Source organism: Cajanus cajan, chromosome 10 (assembly GCF_000230855.2).
Source record: "Cajanus cajan strain Asha chromosome 10, NIPB_CcT2T_4, whole genome shotgun sequence".
NCBI lineage: Eukaryota > Viridiplantae > Streptophyta > Magnoliopsida > Fabales > Fabaceae > Cajanus > Cajanus cajan.
Window position 1 is genome coordinate 13,564,145 of NC_138526.1, and position 26,749 is coordinate 13,590,893.

The 26,749-nt window shown below is 30.4% G+C and overlaps 2 protein-coding genes across 4 annotated transcripts; one reads left to right on the forward strand and one right to left on the reverse strand.

Annotated features, from left to right (window-relative positions):
- Positions 1-272: 272 nt before the first annotated feature.
- LOC145952318 (protein TWIN LOV 1-like) lies at positions 273-2,081 on the forward strand (the record flags this gene model as incomplete). Its single annotated transcript, XM_083064662.1, has 4 exons — positions 273-810; positions 1,039-1,252; positions 1,367-1,431; positions 1,832-2,081. Coding segments are annotated over 4 exons (888 nt in total), but the record flags the coding sequence as incomplete, so codon positions are not given.
- A 3,684-nt stretch (positions 2,082-5,765) lies between these two features.
- On the reverse strand, positions 5,766-10,464 carry LOC109805879 (histone-lysine N-methyltransferase, H3 lysine-9 specific SUVH1). 3 transcript variants are annotated; one of them, XM_020368146.3, is made up of 3 exons: positions 10,328-10,464; positions 7,767-10,161; positions 5,766-6,140 (listed from the first exon to the last, which is right to left on the reverse strand). In XM_020368146.3, the coding sequence occupies exon 2, from the start codon at positions 9,896-9,898 to the stop codon at positions 7,889-7,891; it is 2,010 nt and encodes a 669-aa protein (XP_020223735.2). In that variant the 5' UTR covers positions 9,899-10,161; positions 10,328-10,464; the 3' UTR covers positions 5,766-6,140; positions 7,767-7,888. The 3 variants fall into 3 exon arrangements, with proteins under 3 accessions (XP_020223735.2, XP_020223734.2, XP_020223736.2); XM_020368145.3 differs by having other exon boundaries at positions 7,829-10,161; positions 10,328-10,463; XM_020368147.3 differs by having other exon boundaries at positions 7,829-10,122; positions 10,328-10,449.
- Positions 10,465-26,749: the final 16,285 nt, after the last annotated feature.

Here is a 26,749-nt window from a genome sequence, read left to right on the forward strand (position 1 = left end):
ATAATAGCTGATTGCACTAAAAAAATGCTAAATAAGGGAGGTTATTTTGTAGAGATTTTTAAAAATTTCTATAAATTATTAAAAATTTAACAATTTGGTTTAACATTGCAAAATGTGTTGAAAAGTGCAATTTTTTCTACTTAATCTATAAAGGTTTATGACCTCTTCTAATTAAAATTTTTATTTTCCCGCTTAAATTCTTTTTTTTCCTCTTTAAAATAGAAAAAATTAGAGTAAATTAATTTTTTCCCTCTCAAATTTCTACCCAAAAAAAATCTGAAAATCATTCACTTCCCTTTCTGTCTTTCGTACATTTCCAAAAAAAAACCTACTTGCTTGAGTTCTCTCTCCCGGCCCTACAAAAATCTCAAAACCATTCGTTTATCTCTCCCGGCCACCCCATCGTCTTCGTCAGCCCCGACTTCCTCAAGCTCACCGGCTACACGCACCGCGAGGTCCTCGGCCGCACCGTCGCCCTTTTCCAGGGCCCCCACACCTCCCGCCCCTCCCTCCTCCAAATCCGCGAAGCCGTCAGAGCCGAACGAACCGCGCAACTCGTTTTGCTCAATTACCGCAAAGACGGCACGCCCTTTTGGATGCTCTTCCGCGTCTCCCCCGTCTTCGGCCACCTCTCCGGCGCCGTCGTCCACTTCCTCGCCGTCCAGGTCCCCCTCCTCCGCCACCACGCCTCCTCCCCCGTCCGCGACTTCGCCTTCCGCTGCTACCGCAAGGAAGTCTGCGCCGACTCCTTATCCGAACTCAATCGCCTTTCTTCCTTCGACCAAGTGCTCGAAGAACGTGATGTCAGAGGTGCACCATAAATAAACAATCTTTCAATTATAAATGAAACATCTTCACAAATTGAAATTATTTTATACAAGTTAATTTCAAAAAGCTCTTTATTAACTTCTTTAATTTTTTTTCTTTCGTAAGTGTTTGTGAAGAAGCTTATCTTATTCGGGACTGGAGATAAATGAATTAAAAAAGAAAAGGGTTAAATGTTGAATGCATTTTATATTGAATGGCTTTATTTGTGAGATGCAGAGGTGGAGAGAGAAAAGTCGTGTGAGGCGAATGAGGAGGAGAAGCGGAGTGCGGCTACTGCCATGGACAATGTCTTTTCTGTGCTGACCCATTACAGTGAGGTCACGGGTAGATTGGTGTGCAGTAAGAGGTGTAGCACTCCTGACGTGGGTCTTTTAAGCACTTCCTTGATTATTTCTCTTGGTAGAATCAAACAAAGCTTTGTATTGTGAGTTTTTGGAAATGTCTGGTTTTTGTTATTTCTTTTCTTATCTCATGCTTTCTGCTTTTTGGAGAGGCTTAATTTGTTGGCTGTTTGTTATTGAGTTGAGTTTCTTTGCAGAACTAATATGCGGTTACCGGACATGCCTATTGTTTATGCTAGTGATGCCTTCTTGAAATTGACAGGTTCTAAAACCATTAGTTACCTTGTATATATTTGTCTGGTTAAACTTCTCAGTAAGTACTTGTAGGCGACAAAAAATAAGAAGGTAAAATTCTCTCGCAAGTTAAAATCAACTTATGCAATTCAATTTGTATACCCTCATCTAACTTCTTAGAAGCTTAGGTGTATAAGTTGGTTTGAGCTTGCAAGAAAAGTTTGATTCATTTTGTCTAAACTAGGCCTTAATAAGAGCCTCATGGTCATTTATAGCTAAATTCTGCCATCTCATGTAAGGATACGAAGCCTAGTATTTTGTAGATGAGCATGGAGTTTCTAAGAAATTAAAGGTGAAAGTTAAGGATGTTCATAACTTGCCTAATGGATTGAAATTAATTGATATAAAATTATTTTTATTTATTTCAGGCATCAGATGTTGGAAGTGGTGCTCCATCACCAAACAACATAAGAGGATCATCAAGAGGAAGCAATGGTGATAATGAGGGTAGCCAAAGGAAGGCTAGTTAGGCACATTAGTATATTAGAAAATGCTACTTTAGTTTATGTAATGAATCTAAAACTTATGAAGTACTTTGACTCTGTTTGATATAACTATTTATATTTTCCCTAGTACAAGTAATGAATGAATCAACTTTATGTTTTGTATTTTGTTATTACAAGTTGAAATATATTGAATGAACTTGGTTGGTTGAATTTTTTAAGAGTTGTTGATTACTTCGATTTCACACAATTATGACATTTTAAATATACAGGTGTTTTTAATATTTAAAATATTTAATTAAAAATTCAATTTTTATAAATAATTATGATGAAAAAAAAATATTTATTTGAAAATTACGGCAGTTAGAAGTGTCATACTTTTATGTACAAATTAATAATAATGGCAGTTTGATCACGCCATATTATTATGGAAATAATGGCGCTCGAAATTGTCATTATTAACCTATATAATTATTTTTATTGTGTAATTTACGACATTTTAGACTGTCATTATTTACACGTCTAAATCGTTGCTTTATACAATGTATTAAATGGCGGGTGTTGTGATGGTGCGCTTGTAACCGTCGTTTTTTACTCTGTGGCGGCATAAATTATAGCGCTACACGGAACTGCCACACATGTATATATTGACGGTCATAAATGTCATTATTTACAATTACAACTGTCATTATTAACGCGTTTTTTTGTAGTGCTTCTCTAGAAGTTTTGGATGTAACATTGATAAGGTCAACTAGAATGAGGAAATCAACGGTTCCTAGTGATTATCAAGTGTACTTACAAGAGTTTGAATATAACTTTGGAGTTGAGAATGATCCTGAAACATTTTCACAAACAAATAATAGTTGTAATTCTAATTTGTGATATGATGCTATGAAAGATGAATTGGATTCTTTAGCAAATAATGAAGTTTGCGATCTTGTTGAGTTGCCTAATTAAGTAAAACCTATTGGATGTAGATGGATTTTTAAAACCAAGGAGGACTCATTAGGCAACATTGAAAGATACAAAGTCCAATTGGTTGCCAAAGGATTCTCTCAAAAGGAAAGAGTTGATTATAGAGAAAGTTTTTCTCATGTATGCATGAAAGACTCTTTACGTATAATAATGGCATTAGTTGCACATTTTGACTTAGAGTTTTATCAAATGGATGTGAAAGCATTTTTCCTAAATGGTGACCTAGAGGAAAAAGTTTATATGACTCAACCTAAAGGTTTTTCTTCTCGTGATCGGGCTCATTTAGTTTGCATGTAAGGATACAAAAAACATGGAACATCAAGAGATCTAATTTAAGATAATTCCACAAAATAAATTCAACATCAAATTGTCGTAACTCGAAAAATTCTGATCTTACGACCAATGGTTTAGACTATCATTTTGAAAAAACTCTTATTAATTAAGGAATGCTTGGAGACCAGACTAATCTCTAATTAATGGTTTTGAAAGTAAGTTCATGGAGTCACCACCAATTTTTTACTCAAAACATTGAAAAAAGAAAAGATCTTTAAAATTCCAATAAAGGCCTTCATAGCCAGAATTGGGTTTGGGGGTCAGTTACGTGTAGAGAAGGTATTAAGCACCCCCAGAACGCCCTAAATCGGTACCCTATGACGAAGTTAGCATAATAATAAATAATATTTTAAATATTAATTCCCCTTTACAGATAGTTGTTTACGTACTTGAAATTTAAATTACATGATTTATCCTACAACGTCTACATGATTATTCTTTATTCAGAAGCGCATTTATTAAAAATAAGGAAGTAAGGGAGGAAGAAGGATATTGATTGGAATACCTCTTAATTAAGCTTTATTGAATCTTTGAATGTAGAGATCCTTTAGGCGCTTTTTGGCTACCTTACACACTACATAATGTCTCACAAATCTCAAGAAATACAAAGAGATAGAGAGAGAATTTTCGAGCTATCTAGGGTTTTCTAGATGAATTTTTGCGGTTCCCTAAACAGTGTCTGATGCGACTATTTATAAACGTCATAACTGACCAGAACAGCCCGTTCCATTTTCAAAACGACCCGTTCTGGACCAATCTGTTAAGAGTAAAATTTGCATATGGAATGGCCCATTCTGGAACTAGAACAGTCCATTTTGGATTTGAATTTTACTTATAACAACCTGTGTTAGAACGGGTCGTTCTGGACTAAGAACAACCCGTTCTGAACTAGGGTTTCTAGGCCTTTTTAGTAGTTTGGAACGGCCTATTCCAAGCTACTAAATCACTATTGTTGGGTTTTTGGGCCTTTTGATGTTATACTGTGTTGTTTCTGGGCTTTCGAGAACTCTTTTCCATCATGCTCGATGTCCATTTCTTTGTTTGTGAATCTGGACGAAACAAACACACAAAGTTGAATTAATACTTTTGTCATGATATCACGAAAGAGACAACGTTACAAAACAAATTAACAACATGGACTAAAAGGAATAAAAAAAACTACAAGTATGGAGACTAAAAAAATTATCTTCAACTATAGGAACTAAGCATGATTGAAAAAGATAAGTACATGAACTAAAATGATTTATTTTAAACTATAAGAACTAAAAGATAAAGTAAATGAAACTATATGCACTAAGAAAATATTTTAATAAAAAAATATTATATTGACTCAATTAACCCAACTTAATCCAACTTGTTTGTGATTTAATGAGTTAGATTTCACAATAAAATGCATAAATCCAATCTAATCTAACCCATTAAATTTTGATTGAAACAAATAACAAATGCATTCAAACTCAATTCAAATCTATATACTTATACTCGCACACACAAAATAGATAAAATTGAAATAAAAAGAATAAAGTACAAACAATTTCAGTTTTGTTTGAGTGTCAACTTTTTCTTATTTGTAAAACTTATCAATTCTAACCAAGTTTGACTCAAAGGGAAAATATGTAAAAGAAATTATTTTTAAGATTAAAATTTTTTTTTAAAATTGTTAAAAAATAAAATAAATAAATAAAAAAGGTGAAAATAGAATCTTCCATTCGAATTCAAACCCGTATGGCCCCATGGTTTCTATGGGCCTTCTGTAACCACCCAAGACCATGCAAGGAAAATAGAGCAGTAATCAAATACTCTATGCATGAGCATGAGCAATCGATGTGTCTTAAAATAGTCCTTACACATCAACTTCACACAAGGTATAGCTTCAAAGACAAATACTTCGACATCAATTTAAAGAGCATTAGCCTCTATTGCTCTTTTCATGGTCAGGGAAGGCTTTTAGATGTTAAGTCTTTAAGAAACCCGTTTTATAGTATTCGAGGATGAACACAATCTTCTTTTGCATCCATTTCACATGTTTGGTTGCTCGAGTATATTGTATTGTTCCCTATTCAATACTATGCTTGGTAATTTCTAGATTGTGAAGGAAAACCATATCCGCAAATGTTTGGCTGAAATTATTTGAGATAATTGCTCCTTCTTTTTTTTTTTATAAATATTACCCAAAGCTAGGTCAAGAAGGACAAACCTTAGCCAAAATATTTTTCTTTTTTATTCCCTAAAGTTTTTCTCAGAAAAAAATCTTGAGACGAAGATGGCCAATATTAACGGAAAAAGAGTTTAGAGACTAAAATAAAAAATGGGTAAAAATTCAAAAACTAAAACTAATAAATTTGTTTAGACTTAAAAAAAACGACAAAAAAAAATTAAAGAACTACAAACATATTTAATCTTTTCAAATACAAATACCACTAAGCCAATAATCAAGCGCACATATTAAGGCCTAAACACTAATAAACAACATAAGCGGAACTCAATCATGAGCCATGATTACTGCAGTTGAAGTTGAAGGATCCATGAAGATGAGTTCAGACCAATGCAATTAGCATATAATATGATTTCCATACCATATTTGCTAGTTTCTACAATCCAACATGCCCAAAGAAAACAAAAGGCTAACCTTCATATATAGCAAGATAATATATCGACCTCAAGGGGAAAATGTGAGATAAACATGTGAAAAAGATATCACTAGTTTATATACTTCTTTAGTACATCATGGCCATTCCCAACTAAAGTTAAACACAAAATTTAGGATCACCGATTATTTATGATATAATTGGAACCAAAAAAGGGCCAGGTCCAGAAAGTCGCATGATTTATTTCTAGTCGATCACACTTACACTTGATTTTTTGAACCATACATCTACTAAACTTGAACCTCTAAACTGGATCTGGCACGACATAAGATCACCCTCTGTTAAAATAAGAAAGATGGAAATAACAATTAGCTTTCCTGGGTGAGATAATGTAAGTGTTATCATTTGGTAACAAATATGTAAGTTCCATAAATAAAAAATCAGAACGAGTGCAATTTGCCATCATACTTCAGTAACACGTCCAAAAATCTTGATAAGCTCCATAAATTAAAATTGAAAATTTGAGATGAAGAATGAGAACTTCAATTACTACACTTGTAAACAAAGTAAGAAACAATGATAACACTATTAATCAACATCTACTATGTATATTATTTTTTTGTAAGTGTTACGAACCAATAATTGAAATGAGAAAGGAGAGAAAGATTTATTGAATGGGATTAAAGGAACAAGGAATAGAAGAGAAATATCTCTCCTCCAGGGGTTTCCCTTTACGAAAAAACTAATGCTCAATTTAAAATGACAACCTATCCCCCTCCATACTACTATCCTTCCCTTTTTATATCTAAGAAACTCCTCTAACTAACTAACTAATATCCTAACTTTCTTAACTAATTCCCGTTTTCCCATAGTCCTAACAATACTACCTGGCCTAAAACTTAACCTTGCCCTCGAGGCTGAAATTGTGGAAGCTGGATCCCATGGCTCATCTCCATCATCATGATCTTCATCTAAAAGAGTGGCAATGTTAGAAACCACACATTGAGTAAAATAAGAAACTCCATATGGTACTTAAGCCATAAGACTGTTCCACCTAATAGACTAGTCTTTTGGGTTGAGCTCTCTTCAACTGTTTAAGTCCTAACAATTGATGCTTTCATTGTGAATTGAGCTACAAAAAGGGCTATCTAAAGGCTGAATTGTATAATACAAAATTCTGATAGGTGAGTGAAGTTGTCAAAGGAAAAAGGGATACCATCAAGTCAATGTCGATAGAATGAAAGTCGTCATAAACATTAGTTATTAAAAGGAGTGACAATGTTAGAAATCCCATGTTGAGTATAATAAGAAGCTCAATGTGGTACTTAGTCCATGAGAGTCTCCCACCTAATAAACTAATCTTTAGGATTAGATTCTCTTCATCTGTTGAAGTCCTAACAATAAGCATATCTACTATGTATGTAATATGATATAATGAACCCAATACCACCTGAATGGAGTGAATTCAAGGCATTATGAACTTGGATGCCAAATTAATTTTGTCAATTAGGACATGCCAACATACCAACAACCCAGAGCAGCAGACTAAAAAATTGAATTGGAGATAGTGCATGACGAAACACTACCAAAATTACAGACTAGGTAATTTTGATACTTCCATAGTACCTTTGAAATTAGTACTTATATGATACTTTCAGAAAATAAGAGGAATCAGTACCCAAAGAAAAATAAATAATAATAATAAGAGGAATAAAAATTGACAATGAAACATGATGCATGAATATGTATATTACTAAATTTCATTTCTTCCACCTTAACATTTCTGTTCTAGAACATGTGTATTTGTAATTGGAAGTTAACATATCTAACCAATATCACATACATTTGAAATGAGTATGCAAATTTTTTTTACATATTATATCAATTATAGGATAACCTGAAAGAAACAAAAAAAGTGTAAATTTGAAAAAGATATATAGAAAGCAACAAAGAGAGGCACATACGTTTATTACAAAGTTGAATCTGAATAACTAGGAAGTTTGAAACATGAAAGAGATCTCAAAACCTTTTAAGCCATGAATGTATTGCCAGTGCCATGCTGGTCTTGAGCAACTTTAACCAAATATTAACCAAAAGAACCACGGCATTTAGATGATCCACATAAGCATTTCTTTCTCCCTTTCGCTGCACTGCTACCCTCAGCATGATCAGATCGGGCAAATCCATAATCATATGTTAACTCTGTCATTGGCGGAATGTGTCTGAGTGCAAAAAATGCAACATGGAGGTAGGATTGGTTGTTTTCTTCATATACAACAGGCTGCCAGAAAACAGTTGGGGAACAGCTATGATTCATAAATCTAGCCACATTCCCAAAATTCTTGGCACTTATAATTAAAGGATACGGCATGGCATAATCCTCACTAGAGTCTTCATTCGGGCCGATTTCTTCCAATAACCTAGGCTCATAATTCCACTTGAATTGACCATAAATACGGGTTGTATCAAAAATATACTCATCTCCTTCCCTCACAAGCTGACTTACCTTGGCTCTGTCAACAACTTCTCCAGCATATTCACAAATAAAAGTACCTGCACGAATAGGATCCAGAGATCGAAGACCCCACCCTCTATTCTTTGTTTTGAACACCTCCATGTGGTGCTTTAAACCAGTTTGGGATACTCGGTTTTTGCAGTTAGGAAAACACTGACATGTGGGGCCACATTCATGAACCAATTGCTTCCGGCCCACCAGAATGCCACTGCTAGTATATGGGAAATCACCTTCATTTCTCCTAATGCAAGAGCAGTTCAAATCACCCGGGACACATGCTTTTGTACAGGCGCACCCATGTGAAGGCTTCATTAAACTGAACGATTTTGGATGTCTAAGAGAATGGAAATAATTGAACTGAGTAGGCATCTTCACATTATCAACCTCATTGACAAGTGATACAGGAATACTCTCAGCTCCAGCAGAAATGTCTGCAAGAATAAAACCAGTCCTTTCAGAGGAGCCAGATTTCCACTTCTGAACTGATTTCCAAACAGAAAAAGCACTAGGCTGTCCTGGCGTTCTAATCAACTTATACTTAAATACACCACCGCCACCTTTCGCTTTCTCTATCCATGAATCTTGGATTTTATACAGACCATCATAGACATAGATCTTTGAATTTGGATTTGCACCATCTCTCATGCCCCGGATGACTCTCACTTCATTGTGTTGTCGCGAACTCCTATCCAAAGCAAGATTACCCCTATGAAGCTTCTGATCAATAGTGTGCATATCTTTCTTGAAGAAGTTCCCTCCCTGACCAGTATAAATTATAACATCACTATCCTCAGCATCATCATCATATTCTCCCGATGAAACAATGCTCACAGCCAGAGTTTCCTCCTCAAACTCACCCCTGATATGCATGGCATCAATTCCACCCATGGAGGGAGCATGCAAACCTGCAATACACAATTCCATTCGGAAAAAGAAAATGTCCCCAATCTCAACCCCCGGAACTGATCCTATTCTCTTCCTCATGTTTGTTCGAATTCCCCTGGTCATCAAAGTATTGCAAGCTTTCAAATCTGCGCGCTTGATTGAACCCGAGCTCAATTCCTTGGCCTCTTCAAGCTGGCATAGCCTTCTTCGAAGCGCATCAAATGACATGAGCACAAGATTAACCACTTCACGGCTACCATCATCTCGTTGGGCAGGGCTAATACCAACCAAATCACCCAAATCAACAGGTGGCTCTTGACTTTTCTTAGGCTTATCCACAGATGATTTGGCGGCACGGCGCGGTTGTGGCGATCCACGTTTTTTCTTCCCATAAGTATCTTGATCAGTGAACCCCTCCATTGTTGAACCAGTGTCTCCTGCCCCTAGGGGGCTTCTATATGCCCTTATTGGAGTAGGTGTGGCAGCACCCCCTGTTGTGCCCCCTGTTGGAGTTTGCTGAGGTGCACCAAATGGGAAAAATGGGGAAAACCCAGATGGATACTGGGCAGAGGGTGAAGCTTGAGAAGCCATTGAGAAAATAGGAATCAAACTCCTTAAAGGTTTAACATCCAGAATCCTGGACTTGTCAATTGGGCCTTGTGGAGGAACTGAGTTTTGCCCTAACCCTTCTTCCATTACACAAACCCTTTCAATCAACCTTTCAGAAAATTAACCAGACCTTCACTTAGCTTAAACAAACTTCCTTTTTCTCTATTTTTGCTAACAAATTTTCCCCCTTTCCACTCTCAAACAAAAGCCATCTTAGCCTTTCGTTTCTCTTTCCCTTTAGTCCAATTTACACAAAATTAACAAAGTCACTACTTCATTTCAAAACCCAACTTGAAAAGTTTCATCATTTTCTGCAGAAGAGCACAAAAGAGCCATGCAACCATGAAGATCTAGAAAAAAAAATTTATGTTTAGAGAAACCCACAAGGAATACAAGATCAAGCTAGAATTTTACTGAAAATACACATACCCCACAATTTGTAAGGGATCAGGACAAGTACAGGATCCTAGAGAGAGAGAATAATTTTGCATGAAAAGAAGAATTTGAAGGTGTTACCTTGTGGGGTGCTAGATTATTGAAGCTTGAAACAAACAGGAAAATAGATAAACGAAGCTGAAAATGAAAAAGAGGAGGAAAATTGAACTGAGCTTTTGAGTAGCAAGAAGTGTGCTTAAGAGCGTGTGCAGAGGAATGGTTAATATATTTGCCATATTCTGTGTCGTACCATGGGAACACGTGCTGTAATAAAATAAAGTTACTGTGCCTGTCTCCTATGACACAGTGCTAAAAGAAAGTTTATGTAAAAAAACAGTACTGTAATATTTTTGTTTATATTTTTAATAAAATAATATTACATGTAGAATAATAATGTAAACAACATTGTTTTATCTTTTTATTATTAATAATATTTTTCTATGTAATAAGTGGATCAATGAAAAGAGATAAATATAAAATAGTATTATGTATATAACTATGTAAAATTATTATTTTATTGATGACTTAAAAATCAGTAATATTAATAAAAAAAATTGTAATTGAGATATATATCCGAATGATAAATATTTTTTAATCTGTAAAACTTAATTTCATATTCTAATTAAACTTATAGCATTATTTATATAATTAATATTGATCTTTATTATTATTGAAGTAAACTTTAAATTGTAATTAAAGGATAATACTCAAATATTTATAGTATTTTATCTTATAAAAATTGGATTTAATAAATATAGATTTAAAATATAAAATATTATACGTCAATTAATTAAAAATTATTTTTTATTTTTTAAAAAATTAATTTTAAATTATTATAAATTGAAGGTGTTTGGAGTATGGTACTTATAAAAAATATTTATTTTTCATTCTCTAAATTTTAAAATTATTGTTTTGGTTTTATAAAAAAAAATAGTTTTGATTCTTGTAAAATATTTTTGTTTAATTTTTATTTTTTTAAAATATAAAATCACTAATTTTGGTTGCTAATATTTATTTTAGGATATATAAATAATACCTAATTTAGGTATCTAAAAAAATGCATAGAAGTGTTACATGCTAGTAAAATACTATACACAATAACATAATATAGTCCCTTAATATTTTGCTCAACATATAAGTAGTTAAGGGATGACATGCAATAGTAAGAACCAAAACAATGATTTCTATATGAAAAAAATTAAAAAAAAAAAGTCAAAATTCATATATTTGATAAGGATTAAATATATTTTTAAGTTAAATAATTATTATCAAAGTTAACAAACTTTTATTGAAAAGATTTGATAAAATCAGTGTGTGTCATTTTTTTCTCTAATAGAATTTTATTAAAAATCTAAGTAATTAATATTAAATAAAAAATAATTAATGGATATTAAATGTATTGTATTAAATATTTCCATTATTAAAAGATATAAGTATTCATCAAATTTAATATATTAAATACTTTTTAATTTTATGATATTATTTGACATTCATTTAAAGTTAGTATTTAAGATATTGATGAGTAACAGATGGTTGGAGATTGTTCTAGTTTAAACAATGGTCTTGAGTTTGATTCATAAGATACACAATGATATTAATATAAAATATGTTTTTAGTCTCTCTAAAACTATTAAAATTCATTTTTAGTCCCTCTATATGTATTTATCCTATTTTAGTTCCTCAATTTTGAAAATATATTACTTTTAGTGATCCACATACATTAGGTAACACTTAAAAATAGTTTTCTACTAATTTTATATTGTCTTCTAATAATTACAAAAGACTGTATATTGTAAATTTGCTAACTTTTATAATACATTAAAACACTTAAAAATAGTTATAAAATACTATTTAAACTACTTTAAGAATCAAAGGTAGTGCATTTGAAAATTAGAGGGACTAAAATAAGACAAAAATTTAGAGAAATTAAAATCAAACTTGCAAACTTTTAAAGGGACTAAAAACATATTTTACCTATTATATTAAATACTTACGATGAGAGTTTTGTCATTCACAATAATCTTACCATGTACAAACTAGGTTGTCTTCCATAAAAGATACATATGATCTACTTTTTATTTTAATAGCATATATATGGTGTATAAAAAAAAGGCTGATATTTAATATTTGTCATTTTATGATTTAATTTTCAAATGAGAAAAATGTTATGATTTAATCATAGTTTAACTATTAAATATTTTTATTGTTTAAAAATATAATTATTCATTAAACTTAAAGTTAAAATGTATTTCTAGTTTGTATATTTACCTTTTTTAATCACTTTAAGATCCTATAGTATAAGATATATATTTTTAATCCCTATAGTTACTTTTGTAAATGTTTTTCGATCCTTGTCTGTAATTTCTTTGTAATGCAATTTCTTTTGTGTTGACATGACAAAATTTTAAAATTTTGTGTTTCTGATATCGAATTTATTTTTGTTAAACTTATCCTAAAATATAGGTTTCTCGGCACTCCGTACATTTTTGTCTTCACCTATGATGTCCATTATTAAGATACCCTTTGTCTAGGTTTTTCACAAGCAACATTATACATATAAAAGAGACACAAAATATTAAGAGACAACCAAATTTAGGATAATTTTGACAAAATAAATTTAACATAAAAAATACAAAGTTGAATACCTATATCACATTACCACAAAAAAGACAAGTTACAAAAAGAAAAAATTAAAGTCAAGGACTAGATAGAATTTGAAAAGATAAGTTTAGTGACTAAAAATATCTATCTTAAATTATAAGAACTTAGAAAAGATTTTTAAAAAATGGTAAATATAAGAAGCAAAAATATTTATTTTAAATTATAACTACTAAAAGATAAAGTGAAATTATAGGGACTAAAATTATATATTAACCTAAATTTAATACATTAATTAAATTTTAATTTTATGATTTTAATCCGTATTCATTTAAGGTTAGTATTTAACATTTTTATTTTTTAACTTAATTTTGAAACGAGGAAAATGCTATGATTTAATAATATTTTAAAATATTATTTATATTACTTTTTTTTATAATAATAATATTATTGTGAAATATGCACTAATTTTGTTAATAACTAATTTCTATTAGAAAAAATGATTGATTGGTTGACGGTCGCCTTTAGTGATGTCTCTCCTATCAAATATTTTTCTTTTTTTCATTTATAAGACTAAAATCTAAGACTTTCCTAAAAAAAATAAGTTTAGTATCACTCAACCAATGATTTGGTACTTATTATTTATGTTAATTAATTATTAAAATTATTAATTTTACCTATTTTAGAAAATTCTACTCCTTTGTGAATTCAATATAATATGAAATTCATCAAAATTAAGTAATTTATAAATATTTACAAGTTAATTTTCAAACATGTTGTGATGACAAAATTTAATTTATTGTGAATCTAAATTAATTGTAATAAAACTAAATATGAGTCGTAATCTCTGTAGTATTGTGAATAAATAAAACCACATAATGATTCCTTAAGCGATTTACTTACTGTATATTTTGTTAAATTGTTTTTAAGAAATTATTATTGTTTATTTTTCAATTTTTGGAAAAAAAAAATTAAAGTAATTCTAGCTTGCAATAAATCTTGTATTGACTCCGTATTAATCACGGTGTAAAAGCTCAGGGTTAATACTTAAAATGATAAAGTTAAAAAAAAATATATATATATATATATATATAAAATAAAAAAATAATAATAATAACAAAAAAGAAAACAAAGTTAAAGTTTAGTTTTAAAGCTAAATTAATTTAGGAACAGCCCTCTGATTTGTAACCGCTTCTGTTAGTTTTTTTTTTTCTCTTCGTGTAAAAATAAAATATTACTAAAACTAGACCACCCTCTATTGTTAAAGTTTTTTTTTTATTTAGATCTAAAAATACATTCAATATAATTTATGATGGATTTTAAAGTCTGATTTTGATTTTTCATTTTATTATTCGAAGTAAAAAAATTAAATTACTTCAATTAAATGCATAAAATAAAAGTGTAATGAGTAAAGAATGTTTAGATTAAATTATTAACATATAAAAATTGAAATAATTTTAATAATAATATTAAGAATAAGGATTTTATTACTTTATTTTTTTATGAAGTATAATAATTAAAACTGTAATTTTTAAAAATATATTCAAATTGAATATGGATTAATTTATAGTTATTTATTTAAAAAAAATATTAAAATATAAAAAAAATTATTATATATTATTAATTTATATATTTTAATTCTAAAATATGCTTAAAATTTTAATTTATGTTAAATAATAATGAAATTAATTAAAAATTTTAATATGTATTTTAAGATATGAAATTTGTAAAAATTACTTTTTTTTTTAATAATAAGTTTGTAAATATACATTAGCATAAAAATTCATACACCAATTAAATATGCATTAAAAATATAAATAAAAAAGAAAATTCATTATATATATATATATATATATATATATATATTCATTAACTTATATGTATTATATATTTTTATTTAAAAATATGCTTATAAAAATGATTTATTCGAAATGATAAGAAAATGATTAAAAAATTTCATATGTATTTTAAGATATGAAATTTGTGAAATAATAATTTTTATAATAATAAATTTTTAAATAAATATTAGCACAAAAATCCATACATCAATGAAATATATTGTAGTTAATGAATGTAATACTTAATTGTATTATTTAAGTTTAATATGTATTATATTTGATGAATTAGTATTTAATATTAATGTATCATTAATGTTAATTTTTAAAAATTCTTATAATTTTAATTGATTTTTAATAACAAAAGTAAATAATAGTTTTTGATAAATATTTAAGAGATTAAAATGTAATAATTATCATTGATAACTTTGAGTAAATATTGTAAATTTTTTAAATAAAATTAACAAAAAGATCAGCATAATGAGAGGAAAGAGACACAAAACATCTAAATTTGGGAAAAATTAGAGAATGTTTGGTTGAACTAATGTGCATCATAGGATTAAAATGAATGATTAAGATTAAGAACATGTTTGAATACAAGTTTCAAAGTGTTTTTGAGAGTTTCTCCACTAAAAAATACTTTATTTTTAGTATAGAATGCAACGATCCAACAGGTTACTACATTATCTATTGAATAATTACTGTGTAATGGAAGGTTAGACAACATGCATTAGAAACAAAGTTTATAATCCAATCAATAACTAATATCATGTACACACTAGTTATATGCAAAATATAGTACTGATAGTAAAATAAACCTAAGTGTCGGTCAACATCTATACAAAACATGATTACATCAAGCCAATCAATTGAATCTAGCCACCTCCAACATGACTAGCTTCCAACTGCATAAGTCGTCTTATTAATCTTGTCCTACTTCTATACCAAATATGATCCTCATAGTTTCCACCACAAAAAAAAAAAGACACGAAGTAGGCTACTAAAAAGAATTCATTAAACTTATTAAACATCATCATATTAAAACATTTCATCTTACAATAGGGCAACATCATCATCATAGCAACTAAACAACTCACAGCATATTCAATTATTCATTCACATTAAATAATTCAACTTACAATAGGACATCATCAACATAGCATCTAAACAAACTCATAACACATTCATCACATCAACATACATTTACATCATTTATTGCATCGTCACACATATCTACTATAGAGATCTCCTACATCTTAGGTTGAATAGTTTAAGTGATTTAACCCTACTGAATCACAACGGCTGGTATAATATCATAATCAACGGCTAACACTAAGGTCAAAAACAACGACTAGCACAAGGCTAGAAATAATAGTTAGCATAAGCTAGATTGATTTTTAAGGTTTCACCATTTAAACAAGGAAGTATGCTACTATGTTAGGATAGAACAGTCTAGGTATAGGCCTACCATAATATTAGTTTGCAACACTAGTTAAGCCACTTATGGGATTAGCCCATCAACTATCATCCAAATACCATAATCCTCCGATACTTGGTTAACTTTCCTGCACATGAATACCACATAAAACCTAGAGGAGATAACTAAAAAATAACTTACCCATTCAAAGGTCAGCTTACCTACTAAAGGGTTCAACCGGACTCTCGGAGCATCGCAACATATATCCATACAATGAGATATTAAGTTCTAAAACATCTTTAACTCCCTTTTAGTTTATATGCATCGTATCTAACATATGTATTAATCCCACATATCTATAACTTATCAACTTAACAACTTATTCATCTTTCAGCATTCAACTTATCAGCTTTAATAACATACAACATTCAATTGTCAACTTCATAACGTGTCAACTTAAACAACATAATTAACATACATTTTTACAGTATTTACATCTTGAGCAAACAACATCATAAATCAACTCAATCAATTAGATGACTTACAACTTTGCAACATATTCAACTTATTTCATATAATCTCATATAACATCTTACCACACCACCACTTATACAACTTATTCATCACACATCAATTGTAAAATAACATTTGACAACCAATTTTTCATCATAAAATTTATCTATCATCAATCAACTAAAAAAACATCACGAAAATGTAACTTTAAATCACCCAACTCACACTTGGTGTCATTGTCTGACATCATTAAGACAAGAAACTCCCTATCTCGCCCATGTACAACGTCACACCACTTGCGCCCAACATGGTTGAGGTAAAGAATGCCCCATGCTCTCATGTTTGGTGTTGCAACATCCATGCTTAGCCTCAATCAAGTAGAGAGCTCTCTACATAACTCATGCCTTGCGTCACACACCTTAGCACCCAACGTGGATCCAAGCAAAGACGAGTCTCTCTCCTCACATTCGATGCCATTTAACCCATGTTCGATGAGGTTCCAACCCAAGACGAGTCTCTCTCCTCACACCCGATGCCACTAATCATGTGCCTAGTGTGAGTGAGACAAAGACCTTTCCTTCAAAACCATGCTAGTGCTTGAAGGTGCGCTCAACATAATATCAAAATTTGCACTTATGTAGAACCCAATTTCACCAAATACTAGAAAATCAGAAAGTTCCCGCAACATGCAACATAACAAACAACATCTATGCAACATATACATAACGAATTCATCACAAGAAACAACATGCAATTGAAATCAATCCAAAATCGAGTATGGACCTCCATGAATGCTCTTGAAAGCACCACCCACAAAACCCCTTTCAATTTCATCATTCAATCACTCAACACCTTAAGTTGATTCATTCCAAATCATCACCAACATAAAATTTCACACTTAATTTGAAATCATTGTTTCCCTTACTTCTTGGAGACTCAAATCCGATAGAGGAGAAGAGAAGCGATTCCATACACCACACGCTTGAAGTTTCGACCCCCAAGCTTGGACCTCTTCACCACTTCTTTGACTATTTGAGAAATGGTAGGGGAGGAAGGGTTCAAGTGAATATGAAGAAGGAAGAGAGAAAGGAAGAAAGAAAGAAAAAGAGTAACCATCTCTCTCTAGCTTCTCTTTAAGGTTCTTAAGAAATGAACTTCCTTTGAAAATAATCTTCTTTATGTACCTTTTCTGAACTGAGTCCACTTATCTCTAGTCCAACCCTTCATAGATCAATGTGCTTTTAGGGTCTCTTAGTCCTAAAGCTCTTAGCAACAACTATCAAATCAAACAACAAAGCTATAAGCTGACAATGTTATAGAGAAACTTTTAAAAGCTCTTCTAATTTGTATCCATATATACTTTAATTGATCAAGACTCACTATTTCATTAACTCGCTAAATCCTTAATCCTTTTTTAATTTTGTTTTTCCCTCAAGTAATTGAACATTGGCGAAGTTAGTAGCCTTTGAACCTTCACTTCCAACTAGGGGTAGCAAAATCGGCTATGCTTGTTGACTCATCAAAAATTGGCAAGCTGAGCCAAGTATTCTAGCTCGCTAGTTTGCCTGACCCACCCCATCTAACTTGTGTAACACCCTATATTTTTTAAAATTATTAAAAGGATTTTTTAATTAAATAAATAATTTTATAATTATATTAAAGTATTTTTTAAATGATTGGTTATTTTTGTTAATTAAATAAATTTTTGTGAAATTATTTGTTATTATTAGAGATATAAATATGTTTTATTTAACATATTTTGATTAGATATTATGGCTTTGATTATTTTAGAAGTTTTATAGATGAGAATATTTTTAGAGTAGAAAAATAAAAATTTCAAAATTAAATTATTCAAAGAGATATTATCTTATGTATTTAAATAAAAATAAAGATTTTGAAATTATTTATTTTGAAGAGATATTATCTTATATATTTATATAGAAGATTTTGAATTGATTAATTGGGCTAGTATTATATTTTAAGTGATATTTTTGAAATAATAATAGTTATTATTTACTTATTTTTAAAATAATGAGAAATAATTAATTAGGGTAATAATATATTTTGAGAGATATTTTAAGATAATAGTTTATTTATCTATTATTTCAAAGATATATTAATGATTTTTGTTTTTGATAATTGTGAGAAATAACTAATTGGACTTTTGTCGATGGGTCACACGTGTGTTAGGGTTAGTGTCTCTATAAATGTGATAGTAGAGTTAGGATTATCTCACTTCACATTATCATTAACATGTGTCTCATGCTTTGAAGAGGAGGGTGAACCAAAGGTAATCGGAGACGACCTCGAAGATTTACATATATAGTTTGATGATCATCAATAATTGGGCGATCATTGAGGTAAGAGGGGAGTGAGTGATCTCACTATAGGCGTATGATAATTGTTGGGTAGTGAGGTTGGCCCCCAACCTTTGTATGTTGTATGCGTTGTATAAAGGAAAAACCCTATTGCCTTTTGTCGGTAACTTTTTATTTGTTCCTTGACTCTTCAACTCCCCTATTGATGTTAATTGTAATTGTCAATGGTTAATTTGGTGTGATGAGTCCTCTCGATATGATTTGAGTTGCCCATGGGTTCCTGTGGGAACACTAAAGGGATACATTTGGGTAATTGTATGAGGAGATGTTATGAGTATGCAATTATGTGAAATTGAAATTGGATTTGAGTAATTGATGGTATAATAGAGTAATATTAGGTTTTAATCTATGTTTTTACTAATTAGATTGTGAGAAAAGAATTTGGATGTGATTTATGTCTGGTTCTACAAATTCTAGTATGAATATACCTTGTTTTATGTGATTTCTCTATGTGTGATTAATGAAATTGATTTTCAATTGTTGGATTAGAAAGTATACATTTGAGGCTACAGTTTAGACTTGAGAATCACATAAAAATGTTAAGGAACGATCAAGTTATGTGAGTTAAAAGATGAACCTCATATTTTGTGTGCAAAATGTAACGGGAAAACATTGTAATACTTTCGAGTAGACTTAAATGACATAATTAGGTTTTTTGATCTTCATGAATGTCGTAGCCTTGGATGTTAGGTTTTAAATTCCATTGAAATCACTTAAAAAGGAGGTATAAAACTCGAGTTATGGTCAAATTAGTGAGTAAAAGTCAGACTATTAGATTTAGGTTGAAATATTGTGGTTTTGTATTTTTTTTAAAAAAATAGTAGATGATGTAATTAGCTCTTGAGGTCAACATAGAAGTTGGAGATACTTGTATTAGATTCATAATAAAATTAAGATCAATTTGATATCATATATAAAGCTCTAGATAAAGTGTTTGGATTACATGATCTCTTAGAAGATTAAGTTGTAGAAATGTAATTTGTAATTGAGAATGATGAATAACTTTACCCTTTAAGTGTTTGATTTTATAAATGTTTTGAGCTACTTATATCAATATTTAGGAAGGATGAATTATGATAGAAAACATTTGTTAATAATTCATGATGTAATTTGATTGTTAATGACTAAGGTGTTTTGATGATAACGATGTCTAAGGACTTAATGTGCGATATTGATAAGGTTGTTAGGCTAATTAAGCTATTGATTTGAATACTTAGTGACTATGGTCAAGGTGTTAGCATATGATTAGACAATCTCACAGTGATTTTGTCTTGAGGTGTATTAAATGATGCTGTGTAATTGTTATGTTTAAACCGCAAACATGTATAATCATTGTACTAATTAATATTGATAATTAGTTGTGGTAGGTGAGTGTTATAGATATAATTGTGAGTTATGTATGAGTTGTAGTGATGTGATTCTTTATGCAATTGACTACTAATATTTAATTGATATATTTGAATTGTTAATTGCTATATTAAGATCACTTAATAGTGAAATGATATGATAAGACATGTCATATGTAAATTAGTGAGATCATATAAGTTGTTATGCATAAAGTCTTTTTGACATGCATCATATGCATAAAAGTGTTTTTAAGGGTATGATATGGAATATATCGTCAGGGAAGGTCCCTCGTTTGGGAGTTAACCTTGGGAATAACTTGGTTTGGAAGTCTCAATCTTGTCCTATGTGCATGGGATGTATATTGTGCGGTTCAACTATCATGACCAGACCTTGGTAGTATATCCTACTAGTGAGAGTGCGTTGAGAGTGTGACCCAGCATGTATTGCTAGCAACAATACATAAATGTGATGTATGATGTTTCTACTAGCACCACATGTAGTGATGGAACCACATGGACCATAGTGGGGGCAAATGCCCCCACTAACATTTTTTATATTTAATTATTATTATATATATATATATATATATATATTAAGGTTTAAATATTTTTTAGTTTCTAAAATTTAGCATAAATTTATTTTTAGTCACTTAAATTTAAAACTGTTATTTTTAGTCTCTATAATTTTTAAAAATCTTGTTTTAATTTCTTAAGTCACCAATAACATATCTGAAAGTGATAGATAGAGATAGCAATGTAATTTCAACTAGATTTAATATGATGTTTTTACTGATATAGATATTAGTAGATAGATTTTAGGCGGTAATATTTAATAGATTCCTTAACAAAATTTGAGTATAAAAACTAAAACAAGATTTTTTTTGAAGTTATAGGGACTAAAAAGACCATTTTTCAATTTAAAGGACTAAAAATAAATTTACCTTAAATTAAAGAGATTAAAAACATATTTAAGCCTATTATAAATTCATAATAATGTACTCACACATTGTCATGTTAAAATCTAAGTGTTCCCACTCTTTTATATATTTTTATTTTGGTAAAAAAGCCAAAGCCCTGTCATGTAACTAAGAAATAAGAGTCTCTTTTTATAGCAAAGCATTATATGATAAAATTATATATGCAGGTAAGGATTCCACTTAGTGAGTCAAAATACCAATAAAGAAATTCAAAACTAATAGTGGAATTTGAGCTTATAACAGAGGGAAAAGAAAGCAAGCTATAGAGACGGATCAACACAAGAATTTCTAGGTTGAATTAGATACTTGTGTGTCCCCTCTGGTTGCTTTACAACTGCATTAAGGAAAAAGGAAGCAACAAGGCATCTGCGAAATTGAAGCATATCATCTCCACAAGATGAAAGATTCAGATCCATTTGTTGAACATGTCCCTGAATCTGCCTGCAAATAGTATTTTAGAAATGAGAAAGCATAAATGTCTGGACTAGAGTACATTATAAATAATATTTTAATATTTAACTTAAAAATAATAAAATTACCTGTGAATGAATATTTAGCCCAGTAGTAGTAAAATGAAACAAAAATGAAAACCAGAAATTTAACGATGCATGATCAACTTAAAAATTTTAACAATTAATGAATGAATATTTAACAAAAAGATCAAAATTATGAATCTTATAAAATTAAGAAATTAAAATTGCAGAATTAAAATTTGGCAAACCAAAATTGCAAATTGAATATCATGCGAAACTAAAGCATAATTTAATATAATTTTATAATATAAGTAGTATTAAATCATAATTGAATCCTATCAAATTTTAACATCCTTTATAAAAAAAACCTTGACCGTGCTGATGAAATACCACAAAATAAAACTTATTTATATTATTTAAAGGTTTTTCTTAAATACTACTTGACTTTATTATGAATATAGTTATCTTTTAAAATCTTAATAATACACCCTAAAACAGTACAACTCATTTTGGATAGAAACTCACATATTTTTTTATATCTTATCCTGCAATGAAGTCATGCGCAATCCTAACAAAGTTAACCCTTATTAATTATTACCTTAATCCTTACTAATGAAGATACATCATAGATGCATGTTTTCAATTGTTGCAAGTCAGAAGCCAACGAATAGGACAAAGAATTGTCATTGTCCACTACATATATTTTTAAAGAGAAAACAGTAAAACACTCTTAACCCCCGAATTCAGCCAGAAAATCAAAGGCATCCAGCTTCCTAAAACCACACAAGAACCAAACAGTAAAACACTAACAATTCTAACCAAGAGCTTACCTATCAATTTGTGTCATGTATGTGGTCTAACAAACTACTGAGAACGAACGCAAGTGGGTATGTCAAAAGAATTTGTTGTGAACATTTCAATAATAAAAATGAATGGGCCCCATGAATCACAATTTGTCGCCCTCCTTGTTTAGAACCTGCATCAAACAGTTAGTGGGCAAAACCAATCATACTGAAAAAATAAAATGTCATGATAAACACCAGTATCTCGTGGGCAGTTAGCAAAATAAACAGAAAACGACTGAAGAAATGCATATTTAATATACGTATTACTTAGGTTAAACTCCAATTCAGATGGGAGAACAACACCAACAACATCTTTGATACTTCATGCAAGTTTTATCCTTTCTAAAACCTCATGAAAGCCACCTAAAGAACTGCATCTAAATTCCATCCTAATTAAATTCCCACAGATTTAAAACCAGAATCGAACCTGCAGCAAGAAAAAGACGCCCATTGCCGCCATGTGCTCCCCAGACTACACATGCTGGAACCCCACAAACCTAATCTGCATAGCCAACAACATCCCCAACACATACATGCAGTTATACGCCACATAGAGCCTCAACGAGTACCTCCCCGTGACCAGCAGCTCCAACACATAAAGCGGCACCATGTAGAAATAAGCGATGAGCGCGGCGGCGACGAGGCTGGCGCAGGAGTCCCAAACCTCCTTGGCGAAGAAGTAAGCGACGAGGGTGGTGTTGGAGGCGAAGAAGGGGGCGGTGAGGACGCAGACCTTGCGGATGTGGACAGCGAGACGGAGGAGGCGGAGGAGGGAGTGAATGGCGACGGCAGTGAGCATGAGGCCGGGGTAGAGGGTGCCGCCGACGATGCGGCCGAGGGGTTCCAGGACTCGGAGTCGAACCAGTTCCAGAACTCGGAGAAGCCATGGCGCGTGAAAAAAGAAGCGTGGTGCAGTAGTTGAAGTAGGGGTCGAACTCGTGGATCATGGACTCGTAGCGGAGGACGCTGAAGAGGCGCGTGACGAAGGCAAGGAGGTAGATGAGGGAGAGCGTGGCGACGCGGATTAGGAGCTCTTGCTGCTTGGTTTTGAGCTTCAGGGTTTTGGGGAGGGAGAAGGAGTTGAGGAGATCTTGCGCCATTGGAGAGACTACCATTGTTGAGATTGATTGCTTTAGGGTTTCACAATTTGCAAGGTTTTAGTGAAAGCCATCGTGAATAGGTAGAAACCCTAAGCACGAATGAAGGAAAGGGAACATAGGATATTTAAGATCGGTTATCCTGTAACCAATTTTGTATGTTGGATACAAAATCGGTTCCTTTATAACCGATCTTAAAAGTAGTAAAAAAGACATGATTTAAAATCAGTTAAAATGTAACTGATTTTAAAAATATTTTTTAAAATCGGTTATATTTGAACCGATTTTAAATGTATATCTTTTAAGATCGGTCATAAAATAACCGATCTTAAAAGTACTTTTAAGATCGGTTAAATTTGAACCGATCTTAAAAGTGTTCATATTATTTACAAAATTGCCACCGCGTCACTTTTAAGATCGGTTACCTTGTAACCGATCTTAAAACTCCGATTTTAAATCCAATTTTTGCACTAGTGTTTTAAGGTATTTCTTCATGGTATATATAATACTTTGTCTCATATAATAAGAGCCATGTTTAAAGAAAAAATAAGTTTTAAAATAAGTGTCATGTTAGCCTTACAATATAATATTAATTACTTTTTTTTACATTTATACCCTTCATAATATTTTTTAGAAAGTGAATATTGTATTGCATTGCTCATAGTAAAAAAGATTTATCACAAGGTTTCTTATGCCTAGCCTGTGTAAACCAACCTAGAATGATACTTATTATGAGAAGAAGACAATACTAATTATAATTAAGTCAAGTGTTTGTCACTAGCCACATGCATGATAACATATAGTCTGTATCTATTGCATAATGCATATTAATGTTATGCGATATTTAATTATTACGTCATGAAATGATGAAATGAGTTATTGTTACCAATTTATCTATGTTGTATATATATGTATATGTCCTTGTTTGTGTTTGGCTACCTAACTACACTTTACACTGTGAGTCAGAGTGAAATGTTTCTTACTTCCCTTATTTTGTGTTTGTCTCTATTTATATGTTCTTACATGTGATTTACTTCATGAGATTGAGGATGTTGCCGGTGAGGCCTAGTCCTTTAGTTGGATTTATGTTCTAATAGGATGTGACATCAGGGCTTAGTTAGGAATTATCTTCTTTTATCATGTTTTGAGATAATTATTAGTTTTCTTATAATAGATGTCATTTGGATATTAGTTGGTTTTGTTTTATTAAAATGTGATGCTCTCTATGTTGAACATGATAGATTTTTATTATGATAAACTTCTTGATTCATTTTTATTTATTTCAAGTATTATGGTATGTAGGGTAGAGCATGTCATAGCTTGTCAATCCATCGAGCTAAATGGTAGGTCAAGATGTGCTTACTTATTTTTTTTTAAATATATTTTTTGTTTATTTCTTATTTTTATACTAAATTTAATTAAGTTACTTCAAATTTATTTTATGTATAATATGTGATTTATTGTGTAATAAATCTATTGTGCAATAAATCTATTGTGCATTTGATTTATTTTATTATATGTAATTTGAGATTTGTTGTGTAATAAATTTATTACAAGAGCCATGCATACTTTTATAATTAGTTAATTACATATCTATTTTGTTATACAACAAAATTGAGATTTGTTATGCAACAAATCAAATCAAATCAATTGTAGTTTAATTTCTTTTATTATTTAGGTATATTGATTTATGTAAGTCCTTTAGATATTGAGAAGAAAATATGTTAAAAGAGTAACTCAAAGTAAATATACAAACTTTTTTTTTTCTTATATGTTTTTTTTTTTCTTTTTTCCCTTTGTTTTGGTTGGCCAATGGGCTAGCCCGCCAATTCATCTTTGGCAGGATGGGCCAAGGTTTGTAGCTCGTTTTCTTTTGGCAGGTCAGCTTGACCTTACTTGTTTTTGGTGGGCCAATGGTGGGTCGGACCACTCATTTTACCATCTTTAAAAAAAGACTCCACTAAAGATGGCTAACCAGATTTCATGATAGAAATGAGTTATTAATAAAGTTAATAACACTTTACACAAATATTATAATCCTAAAAAACAAAGACGCATCATATTTATGAACTTATCTCCTATGAATACTTATTTTAACACATTGTTTTTTTAATTGGTAAAGAAAAAATATTTAATTTAACCATTTTTAACTAGATTTAATTATTTTACCTTAAAAGAAGCTAGACTTTATTTTTATTTTATCTTTTTAACCGTTTGGTGATTTTGAATTACTCCCTTTATTTATAAATTAAATTTCAATAATTAACTTAAAATTTGTTAAAAAATTTAAAATAATGTTAACCATAATTATACTTTTGGTTCTTTATTTTATTTTTAAAAAAATTTACTTTGATTCTTTATCTTTTAAAATGTTCATTTGTTTTTTTATCTTCTAAATTTATGTTAATTTAGTTATTTTAAATCCTTTTTTGATAAATTAAGGACTTAAAACTTGTCTTATTAGATTCACTTATATCGAATATTGACTCTTGTGAATACAGAAAAAAAAATATAAATTGGGAGAGGATGTCCACCTACTCGGTATTTGTCAAGCTCCTAAGAAAATTAATCTTTGTATTTGACAAGAGTATACTCCTTGGTAATAATAAAAAAAAAGTTTAAACTGTTGTACACATGTGAAAATAATATTTTTTTTGAAAAAAATCTAATTTCATACTATTCTCTACTTGTTCATAAAATATATTTTTCATACGATTTTTTACTCTATTTATAATTCTTTTGAATTTAATCATCAATTGCATTTCTTGGTTTTCATATGAATAAATTTAATATTACAAGTTTCATATCATGAATTAGTCAATAATTGATTCAAAATTTTGTTAAAAAACTAAAAATAATCATTATTTTAAAAAAAATTAAATTAATCAAAAATAAAAAAATTAAGGATCAAAATAAGCATTTTAATAAATAAAGAACGAAAATAAATCTTAAAAATTAGATAAATAACTAAAAATATAATTTAGTCATAATAATCATAACTTAAATTTATTATTAATTATTATA

What these genes read in the sequence shown, in the direction of transcription:
- LOC109805879 (XM_020368146.3), bottom strand. Translation starts at nt 9,898, where the DNA reads ATGGAAGAAGGGTTAGGGCAAAACTCAGTTCCTCCACAAGGCCCAATT.